Source organism: Chaetodon trifascialis, chromosome 16 (genome assembly GCF_039877785.1).
Source record: "Chaetodon trifascialis isolate fChaTrf1 chromosome 16, fChaTrf1.hap1, whole genome shotgun sequence".
Lineage (NCBI taxonomy): Eukaryota > Metazoa > Chordata > Actinopteri > Chaetodontiformes > Chaetodontidae > Chaetodon > Chaetodon trifascialis.
In genome coordinates, this window is record NC_092071.1 from 7,710,924 (window position 1) to 7,735,960 (window position 25,037).

At 43.7% G+C, this 25,037-nt stretch overlaps 1 protein-coding gene across 2 annotated transcripts in view; it reads left to right on the plus strand.

Moving 5' to 3' along the window:
* dpysl3 (dihydropyrimidinase like 3) overlaps nucleotides 1-22,815 on the plus strand; it is a 35,216-nt gene extending 12,401 nt beyond the window's left edge. Inside the window, exons 3-14 of one of the 2 annotated variants that reach the window (XM_070982424.1) lie at nucleotides 1,211-1,395; nucleotides 3,149-3,313; nucleotides 3,606-3,667; nucleotides 5,080-5,160; nucleotides 6,731-6,799; nucleotides 7,738-7,858; nucleotides 9,425-9,581; nucleotides 10,398-10,539; nucleotides 11,397-11,567; nucleotides 15,424-15,603; nucleotides 18,927-19,080; nucleotides 21,503-22,815. In XM_070982424.1, coding sequence (XP_070838525.1) covers nucleotides 1,211-1,395; nucleotides 3,149-3,313; nucleotides 3,606-3,667; nucleotides 5,080-5,160; nucleotides 6,731-6,799; nucleotides 7,738-7,858; nucleotides 9,425-9,581; nucleotides 10,398-10,539; nucleotides 11,397-11,567; nucleotides 15,424-15,603; nucleotides 18,927-19,080; nucleotides 21,503-21,597 — 1,582 coding nt within the window. In that variant the 3' untranslated portion in view covers nucleotides 21,598-22,815. Of the gene's footprint in view, nucleotides 1-1,210; nucleotides 1,396-3,148; nucleotides 3,314-3,605; nucleotides 3,668-5,079; nucleotides 5,161-6,730; nucleotides 6,800-7,737; nucleotides 7,859-9,424; nucleotides 9,582-10,397; nucleotides 10,540-11,396; nucleotides 11,568-15,423; nucleotides 15,604-18,926; nucleotides 19,099-21,502 lie in introns of both variants that reach the window. The other variant, XM_070982423.1, reaches the window with a different exon arrangement.
* The last annotated feature ends 2,222 nt before the right edge of the window (nucleotides 22,816-25,037 follow it).

Below are 25,037 nucleotides of genomic sequence, written 5' to 3' on the forward strand. Positions count from 1 at the left end.
CATCAATCCACTCCAACTCTGGCTCATCATCCATTTGCTGATGTGTGCAAAATGTTAAGTCAGACATCTTGATCATTCTATCAGATTGGACGTCCAGGTGGGAAAAGGGAAATTCTGGTTCATTTTGACTTGAGATGCTGGACATCTGCATGAATGACATCAATGGAACCACCAGCCTACAGCTTTCCAAAAACGTCATTGCAACAGAGATCATTTCAGTCAAGTAAACACAGAAAGTCGTCCCCTGGAAGTCATTACTCTATATAGTCCCTAACAAAGGTGGTTTGTCAGAATTGGACAAGAAGATGGGAATAACACCACTTGTAATGATCTAAAATGGTGCCCTCTACAGTCGTTTCATCATTGAAGTGTTTAATTCTGATTGGAGTTTGTAGCTAAAGGGGAGGTGACATGTTAAATAAAGCTTGACCTTGAGACAAGCGACGCTGGCTGCGTCGCTCTCAGCGACACAAACTTTAAGTCGAGTGCAAATATCGCTATTATTGTCTACATGAACCCAAACTAAATATAGCAGTCTAATTAACTCTCCCTGCAGAATGAGTGATATGGAAACTTCAGAGATTAAATGCATGAGAACAGGCTGCTCGATCTGCTGGCTGACCTGAACCAAAAACCTTGTTCCTACGGTCCCCGTCAGTGGTCTTTGGTTGAAGGTCATAACAGCTAGTCTAGACCCCAATTTTATGTGCTAGTATGAGCACGTCCCCGCCCCACAAGACAAGGTAGTTTGAATCAGCCTCTCGTCTCCTTCCCCCTGTTCCGTTCCCTCTTGATTTTTCCAGTTATAGACCCTTTGTCCCCCCCCAGCCCCTCAGTGAGGCAGCTCAGACGGAGGCACCCACAGAAAGTCTGGTGTTGCATAATAAACACCCAGATGCCTGCTGGACCATGGGGCTGCTGGCAAACTCACAGACACACCAGCCTCTGTCCATCCTCTATAAAGTCTCAACAACAGGATTTTTTTTTAACAGGGTTGAATGTTGACGTGTTGACATGGTGACAATGTGCTGCTTCAAGTGTTTTCTCTCATCAGCCCCCTCCTGCACATCGGTGTTCAGGATCTGCTCGCTGGAATCACTTGTTATATTAATTTACATGGAAATATAGCACCTTAATTTGAAAGTAGTGGCATTGCATAGCACAAGAAGTAAAAAACCCCAATCACGACAACATCATCTTCCCTCGACAGGCAGATCGGTGACAACCTGATCGTGCCCGGTGGGGTGAAGACCATCGAGGCCAACGGGAAGATGGTGATCCCTGGCGGCATTGACATCCACACCCACTTCCAGATGCCGTACCGTGGAACCACAACCGTGGATGACTTCACCCAGGGATCAAAGGCCGCTCTCGCCGGCGGCACGACCATGATCGGTAAGGGCTGTAGGAAAGGTCATCCCCGCAGTGAAGCCGAGTTTCAGACTAAAGCTAAAACGAGGGGCAGAAAGGGAGGGGAAGGAGGGCTGAGGCCCCAACAGAGCACAAGAGGAAGGGATGGGAAGCGGTTTTTGTCTGTTTTTGGGCAGCTCTCCAAAAGAGGACCATACAAAAGACTGAATCCAAGGGGGTGGGATCAGGAAGGGGGGCACAGAGCGAAAACACTGCTCCCATGGAAATTCAACACCAGTGTCTGTCTGCATGCTGGTCTGGTACAGTGTGGGCTTATGTGTGCGCTTCATGTAGCTGAGAGACGCTATCACAGCCAACAGCTGGTAGGCACCACAGTCTCATTAATGCCATTAACTTCTTTTGAGCTGGCTGCTGCTCTGCTGCCAGTGTGGCTCTGCCTTTAAACAGATACACTCACTAACAGCCGTGCTACTGTAGCGCTATTCATGGGCCCCATTCATCCAGGGATTATAATCTAGTGTCTGCTGTGTGGGGGAGAAAGTGAAAACCAGCATTGTGCTTTGTATCTGTGCGTATTGTACACTGTAAATGTCCGTCTCTGCTCACAGATGATGTTGCGTTTGTGCAACGGTGAACAAACAAGTGATTCAGATGGTCGACAGAGACAACAACAGTGTTTTAGCCATTTCCAGCTCGATCCTATTAACATGCAAAGACCAGATAAGGAGATTAGGTCATCCTTAATGAGATAAAGAGGCAGGTCAGGTGGTGAACCAGCAGGCGGCCTTATTGTATTAGAGCTGAGTAAGATGGAGCGGGATATTCTGTGTGTGGTGATACTGTTGTGTACAATGAGGATTTACTGTCCATGAATAATTTCAATGAGAAAAGGTGCAAAAGATGTTCCCAAAGTGAATATTCACCTCAGGGCCATGCTTAAAGGCAAACACGTACTCTGTAAATCACACAGAAGATCATGCAAATGTAAACATCAGCAACCATGTCTGTGTATTTGCTTTGTGATTTATGTACATGAGCGTAGTACTTTCATACATGCATTCAAGTGACTGTCAATCAAACTGGTGTTTGGTGCACTTAAAGAGTGGTGTTTATTGAATTATCAGCAGGGAGACTTTGTTGGAATATTGTGACTGGACTTTTAGCTCAATCTTACCAGCAGTATTATATTTATATGCTTCAATGAGTTTATAAAAGGCACTGAATGTTGTAATACAAGAACTTCCAAGACCTTTAATAAAGACCCCACTGAAGTTAAATCCCCACCAGTCAGTTAGAACTGAACTGAAGAATAACCCTAACCCCATCCCAGTACAGTATGTCGCATGCTATTGCAGTCACCTTGCGGCACCACTGAATACATTTTTAGAATGAACTCGTGAAAAATTGATTGTGGTTACATAACCAAAATCAAAAGTCTGCAAATACCCCCAGTTGAAGTGGCCCCTAAATTTATCAAGGACACCCATACCCCGACAGAGACACTCAAAATGTAATGTGACATCTGACAAGGTTGGTCCCCACTGGCTGAGCACTGCAGGAACAGACAGCTGGTTACGCAAGATGAACGACGCAGGGAGAAAGTGGAAACACCAGCAGACAAATCCTGACATCACCCTGTCCTCATCTCCTGGACCCTCCAAACCCTCCCCACCCCTTTCCATCACTTCTCTGTGACCTTTTCTCCCTGAAAACCTCTCCTCCCTTCATCATCCCCTCATCCCTCTGTCCTCTCTCCTCCGCCGTCCATCTCCTCCAGTGGACCATGTGATCCCAGAGCCCGGCAGCAGCCTGATGGAGACCTACGACCAGTGGAGGCAGTGGGCCGATGAGAAGGCCTGCTGCGACTACTCCCTCCACGTGGATATCACCCACTGGAACGACAGCATAAAGCAGGAGGTGGATACCCTCATCAAGGAGAAAGGTAGGCTGTGATGGTGTAACGTAACCTCTACCCAAAGAAGTGTGCAGTTCATTACTTCTGATTGAAGAGCCCCCAAAAATGAAGCTACAAACGAAACTACAACAGTAAAAAATCTATACAAATGTGCAATTTTGCAGGCAAATAATCAAACTTCCTCTCTATTTGAAAGTCACACCTTAACATGACTGACCACACACTGCTTATTAGTTCATTTCTATATCCACCTTTGACCTTTTTAGGGAGCTTTTAGTGGCATTTTTCCCGTTCTTCACTCTGCATTCCTTTGTTACAGGTGTGAACTCTTTCCAGGTCTACATGGCTTACAAGGACTACTACCAGATGAGCAACAGCGAGGTACAATAACTGTAACTTAGTCCTGTGTGTAGAGTTTAGTGTATAATCACTTGAAAATAAGAATCATTGTGTTTTCTTACGCTTAGAATGAGCTCTTTACATGTGCAGAGGGAGCGGGTCTGCTGCCCTGTTTCTAGAGTAGCCTAGAAGGGACAAACCAAACACTGGATCTAGACAACACCTTTTGCATATTTAGTGAGTTTCGCGGTCATCGTAGCATCTTCTACACACTTGGAAAGGGAGGGGTGAGGGGAGGGGAGGTATATTCAGTTGGTTGTATCCTCGATGCTAGATCCCACTAATTGTACACACAATATGAGGCTTCTGCAGTCTGACTCTCACTGCAGCTCAGCAAGGAAACTGTGTCAGTGGAGATGTTTGTTCTAAAAAGAAAGATTTCCACTTGAGTTTTGCTGTGTCAGACTACTGAAGCCCAAATATTAGCTTTGCACAGAATGAGGTGACTTTTGTGCCTCATCGCTTCACGCTGGAACCGCGTTAAAAAGTGAACTCTTCTTCACGGCCAGTATTGACAGGATGAATGATTAAACTCTTTCAGTGACCTTATGAGCACGAGTCTTTGTTTAATACAGACTTTAAAAACGTGAACCTATCCTTTGACAGTGTAAACACGGACGTAACGTTCATGTGCATTTGTGTGGGTAAGGGTAGGTTTAGACTCAGCACTAGAAATCCCAATCATGTGGCGGTATGATCCTGAATTCACTCAGTGGGTAGTTTAAATATCATGATCTCATTTAAGTAATGAAATCAGAGCAATTGCAATCAGTATAATCAATCATTGCTGACTTGCATGAAGCATGAAAAGGTAGCAGTGACCTGGTTCTCAGGCAAAGTGCCTTAAAAGTGACTAAATTATGGTGTTCAATATAATACACAAGATTTATAACTTCATGCAAAGTTTTGGAAACTCAGTCTTTTTCTCTCCCTTGAAATACCCTGTCCTTATGTAACTTGTTGCCTGTGATGTGCAGCGTGAGTTCATATTGTAAATCTAGCCGGTAAAAGTTGGAAAACAAACGTCCAGGCAGTGTGAGGCAGGACTCTTCGCGTTTCTCATGCAGCTGTAGATAATTCAGAGAAGCACATGAGGCAACTGAAATAGTCCACCCTGAAAAACTGATGTCATGCAGCTCACTAAGGAACTGTGGCGCAGCAACATAACAAGGACTGCAGCACGTCCCACATGAGTTTAACCATTTCTGGAGACCACACACAGTAATTGCAGCGTGTCATTGTGGACATCCTGTAAATTGTGGGCTTCTTTCAAACTGTGGCTTTAGGGTGACCCCTCGGATAAAAACGAGTGTCTGATTCTTGTGTAAACAGCCGGGCGGGGATTTTAAATATAAAAGCAGCGCCGCTGTAATTTCTGTGTCTTCCTCCTCCAGCTCTATGAGGTCTTCACCTTCTTGGCAGAGCGGGGAGGCATCGCTCAGGTCCACGCTGAGAATGGCGAGATCATCGCTGAGGTAAGAATAAAGATAAATAAACTGCCTGTTTTTAGCCCTTGGACATTTCTTCTTCTGCATTTTTCCCCTGCTTCATATTCTTTACTACCCAAGTACTTGTCTCGTGTCCAGCTCTGTGTTCCGTCTCAGTTTAGTGTGATTTATTCCAGTTTAGTTCGCTTCAGTGCACCTTTCTAGTCGAGCCTTATCGCTGTGTATCTCCCCTACCTGCAGACTAAACACACCGTCACTGATGAGGGAAAATGTGTAGCCTGGAGGACAGTAATGTGTGGGTGTAGTATACACAGGGCTGCTCTTCACTGCGGACAAATGAAAATGAATGAACCCTAATAGTTGGTGGATTGAGAGGGGTCGGCATTAGTCAGAGCTCCAGACCGGGCCTGGGTTCTGTCACTGTGTGCGCATGTGTGTGTGTTGGATATGATTCATTGCAAATCCCAGCTCTCCTATCCAGTCTTAAACTCTGAGGGAGTCTGATTTCCATCAGTTTCGAGAGCAAAAACGTCTGAACCCCCAGATTATGTCATGACCTGGCTTTACTTTAGATCTCCTGAGATAGAAAGGCCTTGTTTAGACCTGTGCGTGATGAATGTTGTTAGTGTTGTAACCAAGTTACACCCACCATGGATCAAAGCTGAAACTGCTGCCAGTGCCTAAAGCTGCACTTCCTCTTATGGCCACATGGGGAAACCTGACTTTAACTTCCTGACAAAGTTCACAACTCACTAGTGAATTTGTGTGTGTTGTAAATTATTTTTCCATCGAGAATATATTCAATGAAATTCCAATATTTTCAGCCTGGGTTGCGAATTTTCACTAACTTAACCAAAGCTTTCCAAATCGACAGTTGTTTTTACGAGATACTCCTCTCGTTGCCTCTCTGCATCCACAATAAATACAGTCAGCCATCAGTATGAGATGATTAACATTCGTCCTCATAATGATCCATTGGATAACTCTTTTCTTTCTTTGTTTGCTGCTGCTTTCCTGCTTGCCATGCACGCGCTAACACGCCAACAGCGACCCACAGCTTCACACATGTAAACAAACCGGGAGGTGCAGATGAAGTAGACCTCTATGACGTTAGCTACTATAGCTAACCACGGAGCTAATTTCTGTGCTAAGGCTGATCAGACTCGAGATAAGTGTTTGAAATGATTCATCACAGCTGAAGTGTATTTGGAAAGCTTTAGGAGGCTTGCTCTGCTTGGCTTGATATGCATAGCTTATGGAAAAGTTAGCATGTCAAAACAATTGAATAATAGCGTCCAAGTGTCTCCATGTAGGCGTCACCTGTGACACAAATGTGCGGGATCTTTCGGGAGGTAGGTCTGCGTGTATACAAAGGCCCCGTGGATTCCCACGGTCCTCCATGTGTGGCCTGACCCAGATGACAGAACTGTTGCTCATATCCTTCACACAAAGACACAGAAACAGAATATCATTTTGGAGTGTGACCAAATCTTTACATCAGCCCGAGCACTCACACCAGCGACATAAAAAACACTCTCCTGCGTGCATCTATGAGCTCAGCGGCTAACAACCTACTTTTGGTGTGTTTGTTGAACAGGAGCAGGCCCGCATGCTGCAGATGGGTATCACTGGACCAGAGGGACACGTGCTGAGCAGGCCTGAAGAGGTACATATTCATAGGTTTTATTCAGATATTATGTGTTGTAATGTGTTTTTTTGGTGATCTTCCTTGGTGTGCGGCCAGCTTTAAAAGAGGCACACACAGCAGTGCAAACATGACCACATACACACACACTCACATTGTCCACAATGACGTTGTTGGGGCGGTCATCACACACACATTGCTCTTGTTACACACATGTGGTTTCAGACATATTAGAGGCGTTGGGTGAAAATTCTCCGGTTCCCTCAACTGTTGCTGCTAATGTTTCTTCAACAAACAGCAAAATGAAAGCCATGCTCTTTTATCTTGACTGGAATTTTCCACTCTGTGGTGCAGCGGAGTGAAGCTGTCCCACCAGCCTCACAGTGTCACATCGTGAAGTGGAGTCTTAAGACTCATCGCTACATAATTTAATTGTCCGGACGCCGAGTTGGAATGGTGTTTTACCAGAGTCTGGCGTCCTTTTGGTTTTAATCTATTTGTTATTGGTCCCAGGTTGAGCTTGTGGACGAGAACACAATGATCAGCTGAAGCGTTTGCGTCACCTTGCAAACTACAAAACACATGCAGGAGGCCATCGTCCCATCTGGTTTCCCATCTTGGCTTCTTTTCTTGACCATTTTGCATTGAAAGTTGTTCTTGCTAACTTGGAAACACAGAAATATATATTTTAGGAATTTGATAACCGCAATAAAATGCCAGGTGCTCTCTGATGTGGAACAGGCCTCCAAAATGTGTCCAGCAGGTTATTGACTTTCCTCTCCAGATTATGTTAAAATTATAAGCTTCCTCTCGTCATTTGGGTTCAGAATCAGCCAGTTCACTAATACAGCTCCAAAAATACGTAATGCGCTGTGGTTAAGATACTTGAAGTTTATTTGAGAAAATCCTAATGGGGAAAACATTTCCACGCCAACCACAATGTCCTGTCCCTTCTGTAGCTGGAGGCAGAGGCGGTGTTTCGTGCCATCACCATCGCCAGCCAAACCAACTGTCCTCTGTATGTGACCCGGGTCATGAGCAAGAGTGCAGCTGACATCATCTCACAGGCCCGGAAAAAAGGTAAAGATCAGTGTTTCGACTTCCCTGTGCGATGCCTGCACACCTGCAGACCAGGTCCATGATGCTACGATGTACACTCCCACAGCAATCACAGGTTTCTACTGTTTGTTATGGTGTTATGTTTCCTGGTTTCTGTTCGTTATCTCTGGAACACCTGGAAGGAATTTCATGACATCAGACACGATCGTCCACTTGGGCTCATGGATGAACCGATGGGATTGACCACCCACAACTATGACAAAACACACAAATGTCTCATAGGATAAAATGATGAAGTGATGACATTCTAGTTCGACGTGATATTTGCATAAAGGTTTCGTGGGAAAGATGTGAATAACTGCATCAGCAAGAGCAGATTACGCAGTAAGAAACTGGAAATTGGATAAAAGGGAGCGCATCTTATCTGACAGTAAAGCTCTTCACTCAGATGCTGCGTCTTGCTTGAGATTTATCTAATTTCTTTCATTGAGCTCTTTATTTTGCAGTGCTTGTACTCCATTGTGTATCCAAGTGGAGTAGTAGAAGAGTATAATAACACATGTTCCTCGCTAGAAGAAGACAAAACATGATGTTGATTCCATCTTCTAATCGTGTTTACAACTTTTACATGTTTTTCTCATTTGGCCTAATTGTTGTGAATTCTTGGTCCTCAAACCAGTACAAACAAACAAGAGACTTCCTTTTAAAACAATGTAGCCGTTATTACTTTGCTGCCCACTTTTCCGCTGTTTTTCGCTCTGTTGGTGTTTTCCTTCTGCTCATTGGTTGCCATCCTTCTGTCTGGCGGCTGAGGCACGTGGAATGCACATCCTGCTATCACTGCACCTCTGCCCTTATAAGATGATTTTACCGTTTTTGCTGGAGCAGCTGATGTACACAGACTTTGGCTCTGCCTGACATCATGAAAAGAAGATGTTATTCTTAGAGTTCTCAGCTTTGTCATTCGGGGTGGCTCAGCTGTCGCACAGATCATTCCTCACAGACCCAGGAAAGAGTGGAGGTGAACCGAGGGGCTGGCTGGCTCTGATGGACTGTGAAATATACAGTTTTTGAGAAGGGGACTTGGAGCACGGGAGAAAACAGAATAACGTGTGCTTGGATGTCTTAGGTGACCTCAAAAGGACGACTTTTGACGCTTTTTCGGCCGTCGGGGGGCTTGACACCTTTGTTTGGATCTACTCCCATGCTTTAACATTTAAAGCAGGAAGGCCATCAAACAGCGAGGTGTGAGAGCAAAGCACCATGAAGAAGAGGAGACAAGTGCTAGTGACAGGAATCAAACCCTGGCTCATCGTGCGCAGAGGAACAAGCTCAGCTACAACCCAGCCAAAGCGAAATTCGTACATTGCCAAGGGTGATGTTTGGCCTCGCAGAGATTAGGCGTGGCTCCTCTCATGCAAACACTCAGATGAATTACCAGAGCTTTTAGTGAGATTAAACTGCTGACGAATTAATCAGGCTTGATTGATGCAACTTTTTGGCAATGCCAAGAATCACTGAAATAAATCAGTTTGATACGCTGTCATTGGATACTTTAACAGATTTTTACCGTTGTTTCTTTCCCAGGAAATGTTGTGTTTGGGGAGCCAATCACGGCCAGCCTGGGGACTGATGGGACGCATTACTGGAGCAAGAACTGGGCCAAGGCGGCTTCTTTTGTAACATCACCTCCTCTCAGCCCGGATCCCACCACTCCAGACTATCTGAACACGCTGCTGTCCAGGTAGGCATCACAGCACCTCCCTCTGGTCGACCTGCTTATCATCTCGTGCTTAGCTGGGAGGTGAAAGAGCATGTTTTTATTCAGTATTTGACCTGAAACTGTATCATATAGAATAAGTGTAATGTCCACAAGTAACACAGCACAAGGCAAAGTAGGGCAACGTTACATTTGAATGGTGTTGTCACTCGTATTGTACTCATAAATTCTTGTCCAAACCGCGCACTGCTTGTTAGTGAACTGCATTTAAACACTCCATGGCTGCCATATATGCTTATATAGCAGCAAATAAAGCAGAACTGATTTAATTACAATGCTTTGCTGAAGGTTTACTCCCTCATTAGCAGGCACTTCCTCGGCCAGGCTGATATTTTAAGTTGGAATCTAAAAATCAGTGAAAAATAATGAGAAAGATCCTTGAATGGAAATGTCGCTTATCCTAAACGTGCCTGACGTGCTGACAGTCTGCAGGAGCTTGACCTCCTGTGCACCTGTTGCCTGCGTGTGCAAAGATTTAAACGTTTAGTTCAATGAATGCACAAAACTGGAGTTGCGTGGTTTTGAGCTGCGTATGATAAATCCTGGCGGACTTCTTCTGGCATGTGAGTTCGAGCGTCATATGGAAAAAGAAATAATTAGCAACGGTTTGCACTGGAAGAACAAACTCTGGCACGAGGCGAGTCCTCCTTCTGATTTGTTGTACATATCCTGTTGAAGTAAATAAACATTTTGGTTTTGATTGCTTGTGTCCACTGATTGTGCAGCGCTGATGTAATCCCATCCAAACTCTTGTGTTTTCATGTTTTCTTCCTCCCCCAGTGGAGACCTGAGTGTGACTGGCAGCGCTCACTGTACCTTCAGTGTGTCCCAGAAGGCCATTGGCAAGGACGACTTCACTCAGATCCCAGAAGGTGTCAACGGAGTGGAGGAGAGGATGTCCCTCATCTGGGACAAAGCTGTGGTGAGGACTTTAGAAGAACGAGGACAAAATAATGGGAGAGATTTATTCATTGCCTTTATTTTCATCTTGATTCACTTGCCCTCTGACCTTTTCTCCAAAGGAAAATGGTTATTTTTGCGAGCTTTGTTTTAAACCAGACATCATCAGTCTGCGTCCTGTGATGCTCAGTTTGCGGCTTTTTGTCATCTCTGCGGTTTCTATTTTTATTTTCCGTATTCTCATAAGGCCGCTCTTGCTCTCTGTCTCCCTCTTTTTATCTGGCTTTCACTTTTTTCTCCTGACGTTTCCCTCCTCAGCTATTCGTCTCTCTCTCTCCCTCCTCCCTCCAGCTTTATTTCACTGTCTTGTTGTCACTGTCTCTGCCTTTATCTTTTCCTTTTCTATCTGCACGTTTGTCCTTTCCTTCACCCTTGAATACAGCACACTGCCCTCATTTTTCCTTTTCCTTCTCTCTCGTTATCACTGCATCAGTGTGCCGCTAAAAGACGCAGAGCATGTAGGTTTATACAGCTGTGGAGTGCGGCGCTGCCTGTAAAATGTGGAGGGGCTTTTAAAAGTTATACTGAATCTATTTCCCCCGGGAAGTTACTTAAAATCCAAGCTCACACCACACTTGAATGGAGCCAGACTTCCTGCTAAGTTAAGCTAATTGCTTCTTACAAGACACCAAAATGAAGTATGAAATGTAAGGAAGATACATGTCTGAAGCCTTTTTTGTCCAAATGTAATCCATCTAGAGCTACATACGTCCATGTATCTAAGCCATCTATAGCACATCTGCTTTTCTATGTGCAGTGAGAGTGAGACTTTTTTGACAAATGCTTCCCGATCCCTGTTTTTGCTCCTTTCCCTCACAGACCACAGGCAAGATGGACGAGAACATGTTCGTGGCGGTCACCAGCACCAATGCAGCTAAGATCCTGAACCTGTACCCTCGTAAGGGTCGGATCGCCGTGGGCTCTGATGCTGACCTGGTCATCTGGGACACAGACTCCATCCGCACCATCACTGCCAAGACACACAACTCGGTATGTGCGGCGTGCGCTGGTCAAACTGGTCCGGTTAAACTAAACCTCAATCTTACTTGTGTACAATGGGTGAAAGCAGAGTGATGTGCACCAACATTTTTTTTAATAATTGTATTATTACAGTACAGTACATTACAGTACTTCCTCCATCCATTTGCTCTGTTGTGCAGAAATGAGACAGAAGAGCTGGGGTGAAAAAGAGCTAGAGATTAAAAAATGCTGTTAAAAAGGGTGGTTTTGAGGGAAAGAGCAGAGCAGAATATGAGATACATCTGTGTATGTATGTGTGTGCAGGAGACATGAGATAAAGAGAGAGAGAGAGAGAGAGAGAGAGAGAGAGAGAGAGAGAGAGAGAGAGAGAGAGAGAGTGGTTAGGGAGAGGGAGAGCACATTTTTGAGCAGCTTCCAGAGAGCTCTCAGTTCCTCTGAACGGAAATGAAGTCTCAGTGGATGTTCGCTACTAATACGACTCACACTGCACTCGCCACATTAGCGGCTCTCAATGTAAAGTCGAACCTTACTAAATCCACAAACCCTCAGTAATGACTGATGTAATGATTTGGACACATATGGATTATTCAGATGCAACAAACATTCTGCCAGTGATGCAAACATTCTCCAAAATGTCCCGTAAAGTCCAACAAGAGGGGATCAGCAGGGAATCTGTGCGCTGTGTAATCGTGAGGTATTTCCATCCTCTATATCACATTCACTTGAACAGATCCATTTGAGATGTTTTCATGATTGGACAACCATAGTGGGTTTAAAGAATGTCATTCATCGCACAGGATTGTGTAAACACTAATATTTCAAATACTTTCATAAACCCCAGAGATCTGGAACATCTGTACACATCGCTGGTAGGAAAAACAACTCGTCTCAAACAGCTTTGGTCATAAGACATTTGATTACATGGGAAACTTCTCGCTCAACACGCAGTCTGAATCAGAAGCGGTAGTGTAACGTGGCCACCATTTGCTCTATCCGCCTCCTGTGCAACCCATTGCTTTGACTCAGACTTTGTTGCAATTTGGGGCGCTGTGGTGGCCAAAGGGGTTTAAGGTTCTGACCATGAATCGCAGCGAGAAGACTGCTCGATTTCATATGTTCATGTTTGGAAAAACCTACAGACATGCTATTGCCTGCGAGTGTTGATTTGCTTTTCCTTTTGTCCTCCTGTCCTTCGAGGTCTGTCTAGCTGTGTTGCATATGTGAGAAAAAGCCCCAGTGATTCTCTTTATTGAAAGTCTAGACCATTAGTCTGGACAAGTGATTCAATAACTTTCTTAAATTACACTTAATGACATTCTGACAATTTTTTTCAATTGTCATGAGTTCAGTATTGAAACAAGTGACTACATCAGATACATGTGAAACTGTATTACCCCACTGCAGATGTCTTTTGTCCTCCCTCTGAGGGTCGAACACATTAGCCTCATAAACACACACACGCACATTCTCTCTTGCTCACGCACAGTTTATATTAACTGTGTGTACGGTGCAGTACACCTGGTACATGTAAATAAAACGGAATGTAATCATCTGCAAATTTATTGAATGAACTGTGTTTACTGACAACGGTCTTACAAAGTGTTCCTGAGCCCATGGAGTAATATCCTTTGCTTGTGAATAACTGAGCCTTTCGAGGATGCCCCTTTCATGCCCAATCATGATGGTATCACCTGTTACCAACTAACCTGTTTACCTGTGAAATGTTCCAAACAGTCTTTAGTTGCTTCTGTCCAAACTAGCTTGAAACGTGCTGCTGCATCACATTCAGAATAAGCAGATATTTACAAAAATCAATGAAGTTGATGAGATGAAACTTTAAATTTATTGTCTTTGTACTGTTATATTTATGTCTGACACAGCATCCCAGCTGTTCTGAAATGGGGGTCGTACTATTACACAGACATGAGAGGATCTCAAACAGGCCACTCAGAGCAGAGGAAGTGTAGACACAGGAAATTAAGGCTTTACCAGTGTAGCACAAATCCTGCTTATAGAGAAATACATTTGTGAGGGAAGAATGTGCTTCCTGACAGTGTATGCAGGTGGGTCTCTGGAGTGATGAAGTTAAGTTGGTAGATTTTAATTTGCCTTGCTTTGAGGCCTGATGGCGCTTGTTTAGTCAGAGAAAAAGAACATCACTGTGCCTCCAAATAGAGGAGTGGAAAAAGAAAGAGAGAAGTGGACTAATAATACGCCTTCTCCAAATGTGGAGTACATCCACTGAGGACCCGTGGGTTCTTACATAATGATGTCACCCTTTCATTTCCTGCTGCTCATCCGTCCAGATAAAATAAAACAGAAGACCAGAGCACGGCAGCTCCCAGTTCCAATAAATCCACCTTAATGGATGGTCTGATGGCAGGCCAAACAGGAGCGGCCCTGTTTACCAGCACACTTTGCCAGGGAATGCCTTCTTCTGCAGAGTAAATACGACTTAGACAGTGCTGTGCCTTAGTTTGTTATCAGTAGGCCCACATCTGGTCTAAATTGCTTGTTGTTGTCAACACACAAACACATAGATGCACATAAGGATATCCTGACACATAGACAAGAAGGGGCAGCAGCACACACACTCTGACACACACTTGGTTAAGTCATGACATCATGTTTGGCACACAGCGAGTCTTAGTTATGTCCTGTTCTGGCCTGAATTTGGACGGCAGCAGAAAACAGGGCCGTGTGCAGAGGAAATAAGCAACAATGGAATGAGGGGAGGGGACCATCACAGATCACAAACATGTAGAGAAAAGAAAGCTGGCACAAGGGCAGTTGGAAAAGGATGAATTGTGCAGAAAGTTGAAAAAAGAAAACAAGGATTGCATAAATCAAGGGCGAGGGAGGGAAAGACGGGGCATGAAAAGCACACAGAAAGAGGGATATATGGACGAAGGAGACGGACAACTGGAAAGAGCAATGAGGTAGAGAGGAAGGGAAAGAGAGCGAGAAGTACTACAGGGGCATTACACAGCAGCTGGATGACGGCAGCTGTTTGTACATGCCGAGCAGACAAGTGTAAGAAACAAGGTGATGAATGATAAAGAGTGGGCGAAAAGGACTGTGGGATTATGAGAGAGGAGGGGAGAAAGAGAAAGAGCCTCCGCTTCCTGTCTCCTCATTCATCCTCCCACAGCTCCCCCTGTTGTTGTCTCCCTCATCCCACCATCAGTCCTTCAAGGGAAGGTTCAAGAGCAGTTTATTTTGTTGTTTGTGTTCTTTCTCCAAATCGAATTTGATCTAGTTTAATTTGATTCAATCTTCAAAATCACAATGATGTGAAAGCCCCATCGTTAATTTCACTCTGAGTAGAGTTATTTGTTCAAACCTTAAAGCTCTATAACTGCTCATTACTGTTCATTTTAAACAGCGCGTCCTCCTTAAAACCTTTGATCTGAGTCATGAGATGGATTGAAAAAGTCAGGCTCGTGTTGCAGGGCTGAACGTCATGTGATGCTTTTCTCTGTACATCTGTGTGTTTTTATGTTCATTCATTCATTCAGCACAAAGGAAACTTTGTTAAAAAGGGCGACAAAAAGTAAAATGATAAAATGTGCATGCATGTTGTGACAGCATGCATGTATATGTCTCTTAATATGAATATGATACAGATTTCCACTGCATTTGTATTGCTGTATATGCATCTGCTTTTGTATTTCCACTTCATCATTCTACAGCTGTAAATTTAGACTTTCTTTATATATTCTGCATCATTTCTCATGATTTACTGCTTTCTAAGCCATACCATAGCTTTAGTTCATGTCTACTGTTGCGCCCACTCTGTTGCTTTTTCTGCTGCAACAACCTCATTTCTTTTCAGGTGTCTAACGATTTTATATTTTTGCTTCAGGCTGCTGAGTACAATGTCTTTGAGGGCATGGAGCTGCGTGGAGCCCCACTCGTGGTGATTTGCCAGGGGAAGATCATTCTGGAAGACGGAAACCTGCATGTGACCTCCGGCGTGGGTCGCTTCATTCCCTGCTCTGCATTCCCTGACTTTGCCTACAAGCGTGTGAAGGCCAGGAAGCAGGTCAGTATATGTTTTACTTCTGTAACAGCCTTCTGTTTACACTCAGCACAGCAGTTATTTTGTCCAGACAGTTGTCTGTAAACATTATGTAACGCTATATCCTGTTTGAAAGGTAAACTCTGATACTTTAGATTGTACAGCACGAAGCTATGTACACAATTTTTAATGTAAAATGAAACTGAACTGCTACATAGATGAAGCCATCATAGAATCCAACACATTGATTTTAAGTGAATTCGGGTAGGGTCCAAAAACACCACAGCAGTGCCCACTTTGCACCGGATTTGCCTAAATTAAAACAAACATGATGGAAGAAAGAATATTTGTTGCTTTAGATAACCATTTTTTAATTTAAAGACACACACAATAGACAATAGGGGAAGGTGGGAGGCAGAACTCAAGGTCTGGATCGTAAAGGAAGAAGCTGAAACAAAAGTTTCTATGGTGGAGAGAAATGAGGGTGGAGGCAGTGAAGTGGGATGTGGGGGAGATACAGTCTGAAATCAGCCTCCAAGGTTCAGCCACGGCACGCTGGCTGTACTTCTTTAAAGGGTCCACGCAGTGAGGGTGGCCGACGCTTTGTCATCATGGTTTTAAGAAGGATACAGTGAGTTTGGATTTGGATAACTTTCCAGAGAGACCTCACACACACACGCAGTAAAGGGGTTACCAAAGAGTCCCAAATTGACAATTTACTGCAGTCACGCGAGACTGTTCTGATTCTAGTTTGGCAAAAGGTTTGGAAAGACTTTCCTGTCACAGAAACCGTACAGGCTCCGTCTCAGCAGCAGCCAATGTGAATATTTAGACTGTGATTCGAGGATAAAATCTATAGCTGCACATCACAGATCAGTGAAGAAATGCCTGAAATGAAATGTTTTTCTTAATCTTTTTAATTACAAAAAAAGACAATGAGCGCAGTTCATTAGAATGATTTGCTTGACTCACAGGAAGGCCAGTGTTAAAATGTACAGGTTTTGGTTGCACAATGGCCATTTTCACACCTAGTGTACAATTTGCCAGGCAAGGTTTGACATCTATATGAAGACCTGACAAGTTTTCAGTATCATAAGTGCATCAGCGTGCGATGCAGATGAATATCCTTCAACATGCAGGGTGTAATGAAGGCCCTGTGTGACATCTTCCTCTGCAGAATCTGGCACAGTTTGATATTTTAGTACTATTTTCTAAGCGCAGCATCCCATTGTGTTGCAGTTATGAGTACCCTCATGTCACGCTCCCCTCGTAAGTTTGTTTGGAAGCCGTTGCCACAGGTTGCAGAACACACAACAGCACATCCATCCTGCCAGCAGCTCCCGTTAGTCTGTCTTTTAAGTTTTGTCGGCAGAACTTCAGCTCATTGAAAGGGACCATATTTCCATTTTCTTTTTAACTTTGAAAAACAGGATTCAGATGCGGGGAGGGGTAGAGAACAATCACTGAGATAGTATGGTGGTGGCAGGACTCCATCTTTTGATAAATATATGTCTTTGGAGTCTCAGAGAGTATGTTATACTTTCCATCTGATAGATTTCCAAGACCTTCCCAATCCACATATTATATGTTAGGGGCTCAGGTTTTAACCATTTAACTGTAATGCATTTCATCGCTGCTGTTAACGATATTAGTAGCAGGTATTCTTTGGCCCTTCCCTCTAGACCTGCCAGGGTCAAACCCAGTAATGCCACCTTTGAATCTATTATGGTGAAATACTCTACTCTACGACCTCTTTCCAAAATGTACTCAGTTTTGGGCAAGTCCAAAATACATGGGTGCGGTTGCCAGTTTGTGTACCACATTTTCTCCAGCATAGGTTTGAGCATACTGGGCTCATCTTGGCCACTATTTCGGGGGTTCGGAAAAATCTCATTACAACCTTCCACTTAAATTCCCTCAATGTATTTCATGTTTCCATTTCTGATCACTTGTCATTCATGATTCATGTTGTGCTGCTGCTATACACTATTTTTAAGGTTTTTTTCCACCTGCCAAGAACAAAGAATAGTTCCATAATGGACATAGTGGTAAAAATATTCCACAAAAATTAAGTGTACTTGTAGTATTTTCACTATTTCGCATGAGCATTGTAACAGTGTTTTGTCCCTTCTGGGATCGATTTCAAGCCATTCCCAGCTGCCAATCTCTCTCACATCATTTTATTGATTCTAGTCACACACAACACCTTTGAACTCTTTCGAAAAATGGAAACTAATGAGAGACAGCCAAGAAAAAATATGAGAAGGGAAATAGTATGAGTGTGAGGTGTGCTGCTACATTAATTGTAAAACTAGAATCCAAATGGAAATATTCCACAAATTGCCTCAAAATGCCTCATTAAACACTTCAATAGAAGAAGAAATCTCCTCCAAAGCATAAAGAGTTAACAACATTTAACCATTTAATTTACGACAATTTAAACTCATAGCAGACGGTGCTCTCTGCTCTCTCGTCGTCTTATTTATGGGCCAGAAATCTCATTGTTCAACCATTTCCTAATTTGCAGCTGGCTGGTGATGAGAAAATGGAGCTGTAGTAACAGTGCGCTGTTTATCTTGGTAGCAGTCGCTGTTATGCTTTCTTCATTCACAGATGTCTCTTTTTAACTCTTGACAGAGCGTCCAAGATTCCACTGAGTCACGCCACAGACAGACAGACAGACAGACAGACAGACAGACAGGCAGGCAGGCAGGCAGGCAGGCAGGCAGGCAGGCAGACAGGCAGACAGGCAGGCAGGCAGGCAGGCAGAGAGGCAGGCAGGCAGGCAGGCAGGCAGACAGGCAGGCAGAGAGACAGGCAGGCAGACAGGCAGGCAGGCAGGCAGGCAGGCAGGCAGGCAGGCAGGCAGAGAGACAGGCAGGCAGACAGGCAGGCAGGCAGGCAGGCAGAGAGGCAGGCAGGCAGGCAGGCAGGCAGACAGGCAGGCAGAGAGACAGGCAGGCAGGCAGGCAGGCAGGCAGGCAGGCAGACAATGGCTTGTTCACTAGTAGCATAAACTTTCAACTTTCAAAGTGTACGCATGCTTTATGTTGTGCTTTTTCTGCTCCAGTCTGTAAAGGGTTTGCTTGCTTGTATGTCTGTGTTTGTCTTAGTGTGTAAATCTGGATCTGGTTCTTGGCAGGAAAAAGGCTCTCTGAAAAATGCACATATAATTCAGACACCAGCAGTTGCACAAACAACCATATAATGCTAAACAGGTGTGGATTTGGTTACATTAAGTCTTTTGCAAACGCCATAATGTCTCTTTATTCTTACCCATCCCTCCTTCTTCTACCTCCTCCTATGCTTCCTTCTCTCTCCACCTCCTCCTGTTGTTTGTCCTGTAGCTGGCCGTCCTGAGGGCAGTACCCAGGGGGATGTACGACGGCCCGGTGTCTGAATTCTCCATGTCCCGCGGTGGTACCCCCTCCGCCTCGGCACGCACCTCTCCCACCAAACAGCCTGTCAGAAACCTGCACCAGTCTGGATTTAGTCTAGCAGGTAACCCTGCACCCTGCGGTGAGCCCAGCTTCTGAATACAACCCCCACCCTTCTATCACCCAGTCCTTGGTTGAATCAGTTTTCCATCTGTATTGATTTGTGGTGTTTGTAGACACATCAAAGGATCATGCATGCGTATCAGTCAGTCTACCATCATGTTATCTCAGCCACTGCTTGATGCTTTGAAGGACAACGAGCACATGATTTTTAACACGCTGCATCATGAATGATGCATTCACAGTCCATGGTGTTAAATATGACACCCATAGAGTAATCTAATAATCTCTCATTATCCTGTTTCAAACTTAATGATGTTCACAGTATGGCATGCAGTTGTTTGCAGTCCATCACGCTCCTTCGTAAAAGGGTTTATTCACTGTTTATATGACAATTTGTCTGTTTATGCATGACATTAAGTTGGCAGCTTTAGCTCCCTTGAGTTGTAATGAGCCACACTGCAGAAAGCATTAAGTTCAGTTTTTGTACACAACCAGTGAAAGTTGGCTGGCTTTCTGTTTTTTTGCTTTAATGTGGTTCAACATGAAGTCAACATTTCCCCAAATTAAAACTGCACAAACAGTACTTTTGACCCATACTCATGACGTGAACTGCATTCTACCTTTTTCAGACGAGTTAGCATTCAACAAAGCAGCCCAGTGCTTTTGCACATTGTACGAAGCATGTGATGGTTTCTATTATCCCGCATTCCTGCATGTATGAAATTTACTGCACTTATTTTATTCTATTTGAAGCATGCATACAGATTTAAGAGCATATATGAAACATGTATTTTGCACCACTCAACATCTTAATAGGTTCATCCTCTTAACTCAGGTGGATCAGTCATTCTCTGTAATGACTCATCTAAAAAAATCCTGCTGAATCCCCCTCTCACAGTATCTTACACCTCTCCAATAAAATACTTGTCATTACTCTTTGAGGACACTGTGACCTCTAACTAACTCTTTGTAATGTCAAGCTTCAGTCGGAAATGTAGCTTTTTTTTCACAGTTGCACTTGTAAGTCACGCTGGATAAGCATACTGGCTCAAGGCCTGAACCATACAGCGTGCAAGATTTCAGTCTAGGCATCTGGACACAGTCCATTAAGAGGGCCTATCTAATGTGAGAGATCACAACACTGTGTATTCACATTCAACATCTGTTCCATTATGCAGAGCTGCTGAGTGACAGTCTGATTGTGCCCATATGTAATGTTAGCCTTGGATTATCTCAGATTTAGAAACCCAATGTGAGAAATCATTTTTGTCAGGCTACCAAACAGTGGTACTTTGTACACGTGATAAAATAATGAACCAGATCAGTCAGTGTTTCCACTGTTTCATAATCAAACAGAGCAACGATAGCTGTCATTGTAGCGATTTGTTCTGTCCTCCCTGACAGTCTAAATGTGTCCATGTGTGACCTTAAATCAGTGACAGCTACCCCTTTTGACCTGGACAGATCAGAGCTGCACTCCACATGGGACCGGCTGTCTTTGTGAATGCAAGTAGTATTTTTAACGGCCAGCAACTCATTTTGAACGAGAAGCCCACAGGATGGTGTTCAGCCTTCGGCCCTGTTGAGCAATCTGTCCTTACAAGCGTAGCTGATGTGCGATACCTCATCGATGAAAAAAGAAGGTGACCTGAGCTGGAAAGAATTTGCACATCTGAGTGCATGAATTTAGAGGGGAGTGAGGCTGCTCCTGGTTTTCCCAGGCTTTGTAATGGCTATGTGTGTTTGAGAGAGTGTGCGCTCTCTCAGGATGAGTCAGTCTCTTATCTATTTTAGTTTTTCCAGGGCCACCACCTGCAGAGTTAATTTACTTGTCTGGAAGGAGATGGGAAGGATTGTTTGCTTGGATGCAGCGTATCAGATTCTGACATCACTCAGCTTTCCATTTATATACACTCGCTGATGATTTGTTGCAGCCCTGGCTCATCCTTTGGAAACAGCATGCTTTATGTCAAACTGTAGTTCCTTCTGTTAATGTTTCAGCAGCAGTCACGCAGCACACGGTCCGCTGAAATTTGCACTTCCTGTCATCTCTGTGATGCCTACAGTATATCATAGGCCATAATAATGTGTCTTGAAAAACCTCTAGTGCCTGGAAAGTAATAATAACAACAATTATTTGTGTGTTATGACGGCATAAAAGCTATTCTGAGGAGAGTACGTTTGAAAGGTTTGATGAATGATGCCAGTTTCCAGAGCAGAGCTAAAGGAGTAAATCTTATCATCAGTATCTGTAAAGTCTTATTGGTTCGTGTAGATGGATTCTTGTTACGTACATTTGAGGCCATTTTTGTACTCATTTTTGTTAATTTCCCCTTAAAGCAATATGAGCACACACCACAGTCTTTTCCCAACTGTCTCCATTGTAACCCACATCGTCTTTCTCTCCCTTTCTCTCTGTCCAGGTCCCCCCACTCCAGATGACATCCCCATCAGGCCTGCTGGCCGGCGTATCGTAGTGCCCCCTGGTGGTCGTTCCAACATCACATCCCTCAGTTAAACGGCAGGACGAGGGGGTCGCTTCCAGAAAAGGGAGAGCAGCCAGAGTGCAGGATTGAGGGTGGGAGGGAGGGAAAGGGGAAGAGGGGGAGGGAGGGAGGAGGAGATGCATAGGACCATGATTAGTTAAAAGTTAAAAGAGCAAAACACTGAATCCTCATGCCTTACCTGTCACAGTGCTACCTTGCTCAGATGAGAACAGTATCCCTTTTCCTGGGGAATTTGGAGTATTGAAGTGGTTTGGAGTTGTGACTAAAGAATAAGGTCACCACCAAAGCACAAAACACACGAGCAGTCTTCGTCTCACGTCTTCTCAGTGTAGAATACACCACAAACACAGTGAAAATGTCCACTTGGTGCTTTGGTAATGGAATAAAACACCAGTAAACCTGCATACCACCACATTCAACCAAGATAGAAAACAAACTATGCTCTTTAAGGAAAATGGGTGCTGCTTTTCTCAGAATGATGCTATGGTTCTTTCACTCTGTTTGGCTTTCAATGTCACCCCGTTTTCAGTAGCCTGCTTTCTCCATAGTCAGCAAAGCAAAACACTAGATCCCACATTAGCCATGTATTCTCATGCAGTACCATTGATTAGCTCTAGGTGGCATTGTATGTACGGTAACTGTAATGTAGCTTTGTGAATGATGTTGTTGCAGCCTGTTCGGTCCTCCTGGACCAGTACGAGGTATTTATCAAGTGTTGGAGCAGGAGTGCTGTTGGATGTGGAGCTGCATGGGCCACATTAACACGGGTGACGTGATCCATGATCCATTTGCCCCCCTCCTCTGTGGTGCTTGATAAATACCATCCCCATGATGTATTAATTGCTTAATTATTGGTGTTAAAAAAGGAAGATAGACACATCTGCTTAAGAGAAGATTTTGTGAAAACAAAAGAAAAAAGTAAATAATAGAAAGGGTTTTAATATTCTTTATCCCCCAAAGGTTTATGTCAGTTTTTATTTCTTGCGCTCCATCATGGCTCTATTAAAAAAAGAATTGTAAGAAACCGTCCTTTGCATTTGCTTCTAGCTTATTGCCTGCTCCTGTCATCCTGAAATCATCTTGAGAAGGAGAACGGAGGAAAAAAGATACAAAAATCCGTTCACAAGAAGAGCGAATAAACCCAACTTGTCCCTTGTAGCGCGACCGTAACTAGCTTTGCAATCGAGGGCAAAGAAAAAACAAACAAAAAAAAAACAGATGCAATGAAATGAGTAAGTAACAAAAACCTGCTTTCAGATAACAGCATTTCACCTCTGGCTTTACTTTTTCATTGCAAACTGGGCTCTCATCTTAAGACAAGAGGAAGACCATCATTCCCTTGTCATCCCAACATTGCCCTCTAACGCAGTCCTGGCCAATACTAATCGAACATCAGCCTAAATACAGCTATGGGTCCAATTCAGTGTACTTTATGCACTCTGGATCTGATTGTGTTGGGGGTCTTTTGAGCTCTTTTTTACGTCTCTGCTGTTTTCTGATAAGGCAGGGGGGGTTGCGGTGCAGTGAGGGAAGCTTTTATTTGTCGCTGTCCCACTGTGGGGGAGGGAGGGTGGGAGGGAAGGAGATGGCATTTTCATTTGGCAGTGGTTTGGCAGACTCTGAGGCAGGCACAAGTGGTGGTTTGTTGTATTTATGTTAGTTTGACAACCTTTGTTATTGTTTTTATGTTATTTCTTTTTTACTGTTGTGTCAAAACCCAGAGATGGCAGGTCAAAAATAAGGTGTGTTGTGGAGGTATGATTTGTTTCCTGAATAAACATGAGTTGCAACTGACTGACTTAGATCTCTTATTTATATTATGAAGTATGAATCTTTTTTAATAAATAAAATGGTTCTCTTAAGACGGAGACCTAAACTTACTGGCTTTAATCTTATTTGGTGTAAAGTCTACAAGAAGGCTACATCTTTTTTAATGACAATATAATGTAAGTGTTAGTCAAAAATGGCCTGTTTCATGGATTAACTTTAAGCTTTTTCATTTGCATACGCATTAGCATTACATTTATATTTTCAATAAAAGGCTGCAGATATAGTTTGCATATGTAGCTCTCTAAATTCATCTGCATATGCAGTGTGTATTTACACTATGTAGATGGACTTAACATGTAATTTATGTAAATCATCAAAGCTCATTTCTCAATAAACCAGAATTACTTAAAACCCTGCAGTGCCATATCTCTGTGTCAACATCTTTTCTGGGTGTTTATACACCTCCAGATTCCACTTTTGTGGGCCCATTCCACAGTTCCTGTTCCTTACACAGTTGCTGAACAGCCCATTAATTTAGACTGTCAGTGACTGACTGAGTTGAGAGGTTTAAACTGAATGAGCAGCATGCATAACCTAAACAACAAAGGATGAAGTTTGACACCAGCATCATCATTTCTAGCCTTTCTGAGACTCCTTTCACAGGCAAAGATTTTCTGTGGTGAAGTAGATATACATATATAAGCCTAATAAAAATAATATAAGGTAAACGATAAAAAAAAAGATAAGATTAAAGATAAATACTGAGTTTTATGTCAACTCAGCTTTCATACCACTGTATCAACAGCTCAAGCCCATGAAAACAGTATGCTCTTATTTTGATGCAATTTATCGTACAGCCACCAGAGGCAGCACTGCACACAGTCACCTGCACGCGGCGACAATTCTTCTTCGCTGGTGCTGAGAATTTTACCTGCCCGGCCAGGCCATTAGTTCACATGTAGGGTGCTTTTCATTGGGTGCTTTTCATTCCATAAATTGGTCTCCTGGTTTCCTCCACTCGCTTCCTCTCCTCGCGTCTTAGCTCCGCCCAGCGAGGACATGAAAGAGGGATGCGAGGAAGGGACGTGAGGACGGAGGAGACGAAACTCCGAAATTAAAAATCCTCGCTTCAAAGCGTCAGTCCGAAGCGACGTCAATTACTGATGACGTTTGCACAGCTGTAAAAGCTGTAAAACGTGATATTATGGTCAGATCTGCAGTCAGACTGTTCTACTCCTGATTGCTGTTGATGAGGTTTCTCCTCGTCTCCTTCAGGTGCATTTAAGCAATTGGAAAATCCTTCATCATGGCGGAGGGGAAACGACTTCCGTGTCGACGAAGGAGAGAGGAGACGAGGAGGCACAATTCAACGTAATGAAAAGCACCCGTTATGTCTATGGGCACAGACACACGACCGGGGTCCTGCGTAGATCCCCTCACGACAATTTTGCTGGCCTTAGTATTTCCTGTGTTTTATTTTGTTCATTATTGTTAGATTTAGTGTTAGAATGTGTGTGTGTGTGTGTGTGTGTGTGTGTGTGTGTGTGTGTGTGTGTGTGTGTGTGTGTGTGTGTGTGTGTGTGTGTGTGTGACAGACATGTGTATTGGACATTTGTGAAAATATGGAACAAATAGCGTCCCAACATTTAATTGTCAATTAAAGGACGATTCCGTATTTTAC